The sequence below is a fragment of the Panthera tigris genome, chromosome D1, assembly GCF_018350195.1.
Source record: "Panthera tigris isolate Pti1 chromosome D1, P.tigris_Pti1_mat1.1, whole genome shotgun sequence".
Lineage (NCBI taxonomy): Eukaryota > Metazoa > Chordata > Mammalia > Carnivora > Felidae > Panthera > Panthera tigris.
This window is the reverse complement of record NC_056669.1, coordinates 104573508-104584057: the sequence shown is the minus strand read 5'-3', so window position 1 is coordinate 104584057 and position 10550 is coordinate 104573508. Positions and strand designations below refer to the sequence as shown.

General features: G+C 55.2%; 1 protein-coding gene across 8 annotated transcripts; it reads left to right on the top strand.

Moving 5' to 3' along the window:
* Nucleotides 1-49: 49 nt before the first annotated feature.
* Nucleotides 50-9422, top strand: LOC102956125 (lysosomal membrane ascorbate-dependent ferrireductase CYB561A3). Of its 8 annotated transcripts, none has more exons than XM_042958811.1 (9): nucleotides 50-136; nucleotides 587-781; nucleotides 2105-2196; nucleotides 3331-3438; nucleotides 4529-4727; nucleotides 5881-6089; nucleotides 6683-6837; nucleotides 7573-7729; nucleotides 8374-9422. In XM_042958811.1, the coding sequence occupies exons 5-9, from the start codon at nucleotides 4544-4546 to the stop codon at nucleotides 8395-8397; spliced, it is 729 nt and encodes a 242-aa protein (XP_042814745.1). In that variant the 5' UTR covers nucleotides 50-136; nucleotides 587-781; nucleotides 2105-2196; nucleotides 3331-3438; nucleotides 4529-4543; the 3' UTR covers nucleotides 8398-9422. The 8 variants fall into 8 exon arrangements, with proteins under 8 accessions (XP_042814745.1, XP_042814746.1, XP_042814747.1 ...); XM_042958812.1 differs by lacking the exon at nucleotides 50-136 and adding an exon at nucleotides 278-436 and having other exon boundaries at nucleotides 4464-4727; XM_042958813.1 differs by lacking the exon at nucleotides 50-136 and adding an exon at nucleotides 279-436 and having other exon boundaries at nucleotides 587-664.
* The last annotated feature ends 1128 nt before the right edge of the window (nucleotides 9423-10550 follow it).

Here is a 10550-nt window from a genome sequence, read left to right as displayed (position 1 = left end):
GGCTCGGTCCTCTGGTGCCTTCCCGGCGTCGCCGCGTCCAGCTCCTGACCCTCCCGGTCGCTGTCCCGCGGCCTTGCTGAGACCCAGCCCCAGGCGAGAGGCTTCGCGTCCGCCCGAACGCGAGATGGGGGACGGGGTGAGAGGCAGGGCGGAGCCGGGGCGGTACTCCCTAGGGAAGAAACACCGGCGGAAGGACTGATGTTGGAGTCCACAACTCCAGACTTCATTTCCCAGGCGGCCGCGCGCGCGGCCGGAAGTGCTATGAGCCTATAAGAGAGGGCGGCGGCCCGGCTCTTTTGGCACTGGGTGGCGGTGCCCGGCGGGTGGGTCCGTCTCCGAAAGTCCCCGATTCCAACTTCCCGGAGTCCTAGTAGCCGCGGCGCCGGGTGGCGAGAGGCGGGTCCGAGAGACCCCTGCGACCCTCTGGGGTTCGGGGGTGAGAAAGAGCTCGGGTGGGGAGTTCACGGACCTGGGTTCGAGTGCTGGCTCCGCTGCTATTTCCCTTCGTGCTGTCGCTACCCCTCGCTCGGGCTCAGCTTTCTTTTGTAGGAAATGGACACCGCTGTCCGTGCCCTTCCTTCTACAGGTGTGGTTGCACAGGCACGAAAGCTCTTCGGAAGTCGCAGTCAGCAGGCGGAGCTCCTCGCCGTAGTTTTCACCGAAGGTTAGCTAGGACCGACAGCCGCCCTCCGTCCCCGCAGAAGAGTCAGGGATCGGGCTCCGGATTCCTGGAGCGGTTCTCCCGACACCGGAGCCAAACGGGAGCAGTCCGGAAGGGCGGGTCTGTAATCACTGTGGTGCTAAGGAGCACCTTGCTTACCTACCTCCTGGCTGGAGTTCAGGGGTCCTCACTCCTGAGCCCTGATTTTACAGAAGCTACGTTTGGAAGTGAGGCGTTCTTGGAGCTGAGGGGAAGTGAACCTGGGTTCCTGTACCAGCTCTGCCACTCACCGTGGCCAAGTCGCTTTCTTTCTTTGGGTCCCGGTGATTTTGATCTGTCAGAGAAGCGTTTAGGACTTGAACCCGAAGTCTGATTCTCAGGATTCCTAAATCCCCCACCATTCATCTGGAAGCAGGAACAACAAATTGATTTTCTATCCCTTCATCTGCTTGTAGTTCTAAATTATAAAAGTAATATTATAAGAGCTTGGAATAGAGCCTTTTCCTAAAATTAAGAGCTGAATGGAAACTTACCCATTTCCTATGCCAGGGCCTGATGCAGCCAGGGAGAATCCTTTTTGTCAAGGGACCGAGGAAAGTATTAGGTTGGGGAGTATATTTCTTAGATCACAGTTGACAACACTTGTAACTTCCAGGCCAAATCTGGCACACCTGCATTTTTTTTTTTATTAAAAAAAAATGTTTATTTATTTTGAGAGAGAGAGAGAGAGAGAGAGAGTCCCAAGCAGACTCTGTGCTGTCAGCGCAGAGCTGGACGTGGAGCCCGAGCTCACGCAACTGTGAGATCATGACCTGAGCTGAAATCAAGAGTCAGGACGCTTAACCAACTGAGCCACTCCGGCTCTCCAAGGTTTTTCCATTTTTAGATAAGTAACAGAAACGAAAAGGATATTTGTGGTACGTAAAGACGACATGAACCTGAAATTTGCCCGCAAATAAAGTTTTTGGGGGAACGTAGCCGCGTTGATTTGTGAAGGTGTCTGTGCCTGCTTTTGCACTACATCAGAAGAGTCGATGGCGTAGTTGTGACAGAGACTGTCCGGCCTACAAAGCCTAAGGTATTTACCATTCTGGGCTTTGTAGAAGCGTATGGGGATTTCTGCTTTGGAATGGGCAGAATCAGAGACCAAACAATGGTGAGCACACCCTGAAATCATAGCACAAACCTACTTTCTTGGAATAAATGAAAGACTGTTCTCAGCGTTTGGGTTGCAGTTTTCACTGTATTCTTTTTTTCTCTGTTTTTGCACACTCGGGCAGAGGAAGGGCTCTTCTGTGTCCTGTGAGCAGTGTAATATTGCGGCCCTCGTTCAGCAAAGTGTCCCCGTTGAATATTCTAAGTCTGTCCCGGAGCAGTAATCCGGGAGGGTGGAGACAGTCTCTTTTGGATTATATTTACTTTTGTTTTTTTTCTCCTCCAAAGGAAAAGAAAGTCATGAGAGATACTGTCTGACGGATGGAGCCTGCTGACCAAGTGCTTCATGCTGACTTCACTGGGGGGTGACTGAACATCTGGTGACCCGAAACTTCCTCTGCTCTTACGGGGACTAAGGGGACGCCTCAGAGGCTGGGCAGCAAATCTCTGAGCTCAGGAGTTGAGTCAGGAAGCTTCTAGGAAGACATTATTTTCTCCTTCTAGCCTTATGGAAGCTTGGTTTTCCCCCAGCCCTCGGATCTAACTTTCTCAGTGTGGTGACTGCTAACTTGGATCACATTGTGAGAGCTCAGTGTCTTTTGCTGATTAGGTGGACACCTGTCATGGAGAGAACTGGCGTGACATGCCGTTGGGGGCCACTGAGAGGCCTGGGCAGCCACGGGGACCACGAGCTTCAGGCTTTAGTTGGTAGCTAGGATGAACTGCTGTGACAACATCGAGAAAAGCAGAATATTTAGCTCTCACAGCGTCCTTAACGGACATTTTCTCACTTGACCTTTTTTTTAAAAAAAACTTTTTTTTTTTTTAATGTTTATTTATTTTTGAGAGAGAAGGCACAAGCAGGGGAGGGGCAGAGAGAGAGAGGGAGACCCAGAATCCGAAACAGGCTCCAGGCTCCGTGCTGTCAGCACAGAGCCTGACGCGGGGCTCGAACTCACAAACTGTGAGATCATGACCTGAGCCGAAGTTGGACGCTTAACCAACTGAGCCACCCAGGCGCCCCTCACTTGACCTTCTGACAACCTATGGTCAAGGTGAAAAAACAGGGGACTTGAAGCCAAACGGACAAGGATTTGAAACTTCCTACCCCTTTACTGGGTCCTAATGCTGGTATTTAATCTTTCTTTTTTTTTTTTTAAGTTGTTTTTTTTTTTAAGTTTTATTTATTTATATTGAGAGAGACTAAGACAGCACGAGCAGGGGAGGGGCAGAGAGACTGGGTGAATCCCAAGCAGGCTCCACACTGTCGGCACAGGGCCCCACGTGGGGCCTGAACTCACAAAACCGTGAGATCATGACCTGAGCCGAAATCGAATCAGATGCCTAACCGACCGAACCGCTCAGGTGCCCCAAATCTTTCTGACCCTTGGTTTCCTCCTCTGTAAAGTGGGGTTGAGGACCTCTCACAGGGTTGTCAAGAGGAGCAAATGGGATCCTGTGTTCACGCGTTCTACTCAGTAAGTTCTATTCTTGTTACCATGCCTTTTTTTCAGATGAGAAGACTGAGTCCTACACATGCTAAGTGATTTCCTCCAGATGCCTCATTTCATAAGGATCGGAGCCTAGGCCCGCACTCTGTCAGCCTACCACTAATTCCAAAGGTGAGGGAATCCAGTGTGTTACCTCCTTGGGAGTTCTGGCCGGTTTCAGGGACTTCCTTTCCTCTCTGTTAGCGGCCTCAGATTAAGGGATCTGAACTGCAGCCTGCCGCAGTGTCCCCTTCTCGGTGTGAGTCCGCGGGACAGGGTGACTGCCTTGAGAGCTGGGCCCGTGCTGCCTACACGTGTAGTTAGCGGAAAAGCCGAGACGGCCCTGTGGCTTTGTGTGTTTGCCCGCCAAACCTCACGCCCACCTGCCTGGTGTTAAAGTGCAACTGCTTAGGGCCCGAGGCATTTGTCTGAAACCAGAGTTGGTTTCTGAGTTTATCAGGTACACAGGGAAAGCTAAAAATAAACTCTTGCTTTCTAGACCATGAGTTCTTGCTTCCTCCTTTCTCCTCTGAACTTTCCACGGAGGAAGAGAAAGCAGAAGTGTCAGGCCTGGGGACACCTGAGGGCTGTTGTCCAATTGCAAGTCTGGAGTGTGGGGGGTTCTAGAGCAACAGCCCGATCTTACTTCCTCAGTGGGAGGTTTAGCCCCACGGAGTTCACCGTCTGGGGAAGAACTTTTTTGTAGAAGTGGGAGATCATAGGACTTCCTCTCTTCCTTCTTCCTAATGATGGTGTGTTTGCTCCTTGCAGATTATGGTTTTGCCTCCTTCTGTTAGAACTGAGGGCTGAGGCGTTTCTATGACTCTAGCCTGGATTTTGATTCCTATCTCTAATTTTCCGTGGGAAAAGGGTGGGGTGGATTCTTTACCTTTTGGCCCTGTGAAGGGAGACTAATCGCAGGGCTTTGGGCCCAGAGCCTTGACGTCCGGCCCCGGCAGAGGAGGGCCCTCTCCAGAGCCGGCCGCAGGCCCAAGCCGGCCGTACTGTGTACCGTTGGGTGCTGGGGTGGGGCCAGCCTCACTGTCCATAACCAGAGATCGGGCCTCACGGGGCAGTGCCCGGGCTGGTGGCAGGAGATCTGAAGTGAAAAGCACCCACCCCTTGGGCAAGAGCGAGCTCAGTGTTCCCTCCTTTAGCTGGCGTGTGGGGTGCGCTCCAGCCAGCAGAGCCGGCGGGGACGTGTGACCTCTGCTGCTTCCAGGGGCGCCTGGTCAGAATGGCTGTCGGGTGGTTCTACTTGTCCTTCTATGCACTGTCGCTGCTGGGCCTGATGTGCGTCATCCTCACCGTCTACTGGATGCAGCTGTGGCATGGTGGCTTTGCCTGGGATGGCACCAGCCTCATGTTCAACTATCACCCCGTGTTCATGGTCGCTGGCTCAGTGGTGGTCTACAGTGCTGGTGAGTACGAGGCCCTGGGAGACGTGCTGTGACCCAGACCCGGCCGGGGCAGAGCTCTCCCTCTCCACAGCTGGCCTTTGTCACTGCTGGGTTTGCGGCTACGAGAGTGGGGGAGGCCGGGCTGTCTGTGGCCCCCGGTGTCATTTACAGGAAGGTAGTAGTGAGGAGGGGGGCCACCTGAGAAGCAGAGCTTCACGGACACTCTGGGGCGGGGGTTGGCACGCTTTTTCTGTAAAGGGCCAGATAGTAAACGTTCCAGGCTTTGCAGGCTCTACGATCTGTGTTGCAGCTACCCATCCTTATTCTTGTATCGTGAGCAGCCATAGATGACATGAAAACACACCCGTGACTGTGTTCCAGTAAAACTACTCACAGAAATGCATGGCAGGCTGGACTTGGCCCGTGGGCTGTAGTTTGCCAACTTCTGCTTTAGGGAGCAGGAGATTGAAGCGTCTCATGACACGGGTCCTTCCATGAGGAAGCTGCTTACCCGTGCCAGGCCCGTGTTTGCCCCGTGCATCCAGAGCCGGGCCTTGGGCCCAAGTGAGCCTCACTTTCCCCACCTGTAAAATGGGAACGGTGATGACATTGGTCGTAGCTGCTTATCCTGTGCACTTCAGATACCTCAGCCCATTTTGTTCCTACGAGAAGCCTGCGAGATGGGCTCTGCCGCTCTCCCCATTTTACAGATGGGGAAACTGAGATTTAGAAACAAGAGGCCACAGAGCTGAGAGGCAGAGCCGGGCTGTGGAGCTCGGTCTGTGTAACCCGATTAAGAGCCCGGGTTTGTGACAGCTAACTGCGCTTGTAAGAAGGCGGAAGAAATAACGAAAGCGACATTGCTTTCTCACCCGCAGAACTGTGCTTGAGTGCATTTGTTATGTAATGACATACGTACACATCATTATGTAATGACAGACCGGTGGGTCCAAGAAACCCGCTTCTCCCTTTTTGTCACTGTTTTGTCTCCCTCTGCCCCCTTCATGGCTGAAACGATGTGAGGAGAGGAGATGCCGGGGAATGGGTGGCCACGTGCTAGCATTTCCTTCCTCTCTGGTTGGGAGGCGGTGTGGGACCGCGTCAGGTTAATTCCCCCTAAGGTGCTGGGGAGCCGAGGGGAAGAGGCCGGGCCCTGGGACGTTCTCTCCCGCAGCATCGCTGGTGTACCGCCTGCCGCAGTCGTGGGCGGGGCCCAAGCTGCCATGGAAGATTGGCCACGCAGTCCTGCACCTGCTGGCCTTCATCCTGACCGTGCTGGGGCTGGTCGTCGTCTTTCAGTTTCACAACCACGAAAACACCGTCAGCCTCTACTCCCTGCACAGCTGGCTGGGCATCGTCACCGTCTTCCTTTTTGCCTGCCAGGTGGGTCCTCTCCTTCGGGTTCCCGCTCCCAGACGGCGGCCATGGGCTCCGGTTGGGACTTCACTGGCGTCCGCACCAAATACTCCCTCCGGTTATTGCCCAGAGATGGCCCTGCAGGGCGCATCCCATAGAATCGGCAGCTTAAGTGGCCGCAGGAGACTGGTAGTTCCCACGCCCGTCCCCCTGCCCCTCCGTTGTCCTAGCTTTATCATAGCACATACCACGCTGATGCGGTCTGTGGTCCTTTCCACCTTCCCCGTCCCCACCTTTCTGTGAACCAGAAGCAATTCTGGAAGTGGTTTCTGCACACTGACGTCAGCCCTGCAGAGGCGAGTTTTATGGGGCAGGACTGGAAGGCAGCAGAGACATCACAAGGGTGGCTGGGCTTTCGGGAGACTGGGCTTGTAGCTAAGCATTTCGTGGAACATTCTGGTTCGGCTAAGAAATCGACCATAGTGCGGGAGCTGGTGGGAGGTTTGAGCTGGGAAACAAGGGCGAGAGGCCACCGCGGGGTCGGGGGCCCAGTGGGCGGGATGGCCTGCTACACCTTCGGGAACAGCACGGTGCAGTCAGGCACCTCCCTGTGTTCACAGTGGTTCCTGGGCTTTGTCGTCTTCCTGCTGCCGTGGGTGTCCGTGTGGCTGCGCAGCCTCCTTAAACCCATCCACGTCTTCTTTGGAGCTATCATCCTCTTTCTGTCCATTGCGTCTGTCATTTCCGGCATTAATGAGAAGCTCTTCTTCAGTTTGTGAGTGGGATGGGGCCCCCAGCTCTAATGTCGAGGGGAAGGCATAGCGTCTTCCAAAGATGCACCCTGTGATCACAGGGCCTATCCAGGGGTGGGGAGCCTTTGGAGATGGGCTTGTTCTTGATCTGGAAGGTCATGGAGTCTTTAGGTTGGGATTGGTAAATTGGTCAGCAAAAAATTTATCTACCATCAGATTGACTTAGTACCTACTGTGTGTCAGAAGCTATTCGAAGCGCCTTAAATTTAATCCTCTGATCGTTTTACAACATGGATACTGTTGTCATTGCCGCTTACAAATAAGGGAGCTGAGGCACAGAGAAGTTAAGTAACTTCCCTAAGGGCACACGGCCCGAAAGTGGCAGAGCTGGGGGTTAAGATGACCACCTCATGCCTAACCACTACCATCCCCCATTATTTTAAGGCATGGGGGGTGGGTAGTGAAAAGCAAGGAAGTTATGAGGTCAGACTTGGGTTTAAGTCTGGGCTATGCCATTTACTAGTTGTACGACTGTGGGCAAGCTCATATTTTTGAGCTTTAGTCTCCTCATAGGTGAGAAGCATCCTGCAGATACTTGTGGTGGTGGCAGGGACCAGAAACTATGTTAACATTCCAGGTCACAGATGGTCCTCGGAAGCTTTTCTCTCTCACCATCCGTTAAGGGTGTTGGGTCTATCACTGGGCCAAAACAGGTGGCGAAAGTCTCTCGAGGGCCCACGGTGTTTTGTCATCTTCAGGAACAACAACACCCAGCCATACTCCAGTCTGCCCAGTGAAGCTGTCTTTGCCAACAGCACCGGGATGCTGGTCGTGGTCTTTGGGGTACTGGTGCTCTATATCCTCCTGGTTTCGTCTTGGAAACGCCCAGAGCCAGGGATCCTGAGCGAAGGACAGGTACGGGGTCTTGGGTCTTTCATTCCAGGTCGGGGTAGGGCCAGGCCTAGGGAAGGGCCACCCAGGAAGGGTTCGGGCCTTGCCGGGAAGCCCGCTCAGTAACAGGGTGGGAAACCGGGTCGACTGATGGTGGGGTTAGGTTGGCTGACGGGGGGGCACTGTGGCAAAGCGGCTCATCCCAGCCATGGTGGCAAATGGAGCTGCTCAGAGGCTCCCGGGGCCTGTCCCTTGGGAGAGGACAGACGGTTACGCCCTTCTCCAAATTCCTGTGGCTTCATGAGGGGAAAGTGTGGCCTTCTGTCCTCCAAGGAAGGGCTTGAGCATGACGAGAGGGTGTCGGAATTCCCATTCTCCCAGCTTTGGGGCTGGTCTTGGGGGCGGAGCTTATCCAGCAGGTGCTGGCTGACGGGTTCGGGGTGGGTTCCGTGTGTGGGTAGGTTTCCCCCTGAGGGATGTGGTGAGACGGGGGGGTGCATCGGACTGAGGGACTTTGGGGCTTCCCTGAGAGATGTGGTGGCTTGGGCGGGGACCGCCCTGCGGGTCGGGGGTCTGTCTGAACAGCTCGGGCCAGGTGCGACTCCTGCCAGTCAGGGGCAGTTGTGGTGTCCTGCCATTAACGCCTGTGCCTCTCTCTGTCTTTCCAGCCCCTGTTGTGTGACGGGGAGTGAAGCGGGAAGGGCACCCACGAGCAGGTGGAGGTGTTTCCCCCCAGAAGCTCTTCTCTGCCAGGGCCTCCTCTCTGGTTTCGGCAACAGACCAGCTTTGCGCTCTGGGCCCGAACCTCTTCTGGCCTCCACGCGGGGCCTGCTCTCCCCACCGATCTCCTGCCCACCCGCTCTGCTTGGTGGCTTCTCTACCCCTTCCTGGCATCGACTTCTCGGGTTCTCCGCACACGCCGCCCCAGCTGCTCACGCTGTGTGCTCCCTGCTCCCTGTGTGAAGTCAAGCTGATTTCCCCTCTCGGCCCCTAAGGATCTGGTAGAGACTCTCTCCAGCTCAGATAAGCCAGGACGCAGGTGCAACCTGTACGTGGAAAGTGAGGGAGGTAACGGTGTCCGGCAGCTTTCCCTGGAAGGCGTGCGTTATATTTGGGCCGCCCTGACCGTCAGGCGGCCAGCATCGGCCGTGCCCTCCATCCAGCCCGCCCAGATGTGAGGCTGGAATGGAGAAGGTGGAAGGTGATGGAAGGAGGAGAAGGGCAGCAGAGGGGCTTCCGCAGAGAAGCTGAGGAGCTGACTGCTCTTTGCTGTTCTGTTTCGTGTCGCTGCATTCCTCGTCCGCCTGCACTGTGACCACGTGCCTCCACCTCTCGCTGCTGCCACAGCCCTGGCCTAGATCCTGGCCTTTCCCCATGACTTACGTGCCTGTCAATGTCGGGCAGCCCGAGGAACCCTGATGACCTGCTCTCCCAAGAACTGCGTGTCCCCGGCTGCCCCACAAGGGATGCCCCTGCCTGGATCAGGGCCTCCCCACCTGGCCCTGGGCAGGCTCAGCCTCGCTCTCTTGGCAGAGCCCCTGCCCAGCTGATTTTCACTCTCTAGCTCCCCATGCAACAAGCCAAAGTTGTGGTGCATTGTGCCCCGTGGGCGGCTTTCCAAGGTGCTCCCTGCTGAGTACCGGAGTGCCTCATTTGTCCCCAGTGGCTACTTGCTTGGCCAAACCCAGTCTCCTGTTATGCCTGAGGGCGAGCTGCGGGGGGGGGCAGGGGGGAGTAGTGGGGGATGGGACGGGGGAATCTGCTCCTCTCTGAAGTGATGGGGCCGTGGCTTTTCCCGCCCTCTCCAAATGAGCCCTGCTGGGACCCAGCTCCATATTGCCGTGCTCAGTGACCAGCAGCACCAGTGCACTTACCCCTGGCAGGTGGTGAGGAGGCGGACCGTCCACCCCAACCCCGTGTGGCCCGATGTCGGCAGGACTGTGACTGGACTTCCTGAGGGGATGGAGCCTTTGAAGCCACTGGGATGACTTCCAGGCACCTCAGTCACGTGCCCCGCGCCCCCTCTTTCCGTATGGGTGGAGCTGTAACTTGTTCACGCAGCTTGGTTTCCTTTAATCGTGTTTTAAAGAATCAAAGCCTTCTCTACTGTGATCACATTATGGTTAATTGAGCTCTGGGAAACTTGTGAAAGCCTCGGGACAGTTGTGACCTTCAGACTGGGGAGAAACACACCAAAAGGCGCCAGAGATCTCCAGGCTGCCCTCCTGGAATGGTATGTGACTCATGGTATGTCTGGATGTCCTTAATAACGAAAAGCTTCTGAGTACTTGGTTATCTCACAAGGAAGGAAATGTTTCCTTTTCACAACTGGAACTCAGAAACTGGGTAGTGACTTGGTCACTGGTAGCTGAGATCACTCAGCCAGGAAGTGGTAGAGTTGGGATCCACAGGCCAGGTGTTTATGCCAGTCTCCTTCCCAGCTGCTGGGTGTGCGCACCTATGCACTGAAAACCATACCTAGTGACGAGGGACCCGAGGTGCAGGCTCATGATGGACAGGGGACCCTGAATAGAGAAGCCCAGGGACTGAGGGAGCCTGCGGCCAACTTTGGGTAAAGTGACGGAGGGCCCCCTTCCCTCTGTGATGAGGTGTAGATACCTCCTGCTGGTGGATCAGATGACCCGGCAGGAGTCGGGTGCAGACACTAGTGATAACAGGAACTCAGCGAGTGAGCACCTGGGCTGTGCTGGGGGCTTTGCCTTCAGTTCATGTCAGTCCCTGTCCTTGTCCCTGTGAGACGGGTACTGTTCTGATTTTACAGATCCCAAGAGGCTAAATAGTGGGCCTGAGCTTATGTAGCCGGTTTGAAGCCAAATCGGGATTT

What these genes read in the sequence shown, in the direction of transcription:
- LOC102956125 (XM_042958811.1), top strand. Translation starts at nt 4,544, where the DNA reads ATGGCTGTCGGGTGGTTCTACTTGTCCTTCTATGCACTGTCGCTGCTG. An exon ending in TCTTCCTTTTTGCCTGCCAG is followed by an intron (nt 6,090 to 6,682) that starts GTGGGTCCTCTC and finishes CTGTGTTCACAG; the next exon opens with TGGTTCCTGGGCTTTGTCGT. An exon ending in GAGAAGCTCTTCTTCAGTTT is followed by an intron (nt 6,838 to 7,572) that starts GTGAGTGGGATG and finishes TGTCATCTTCAG; the next exon opens with GAACAACAACACCCAGCCAT.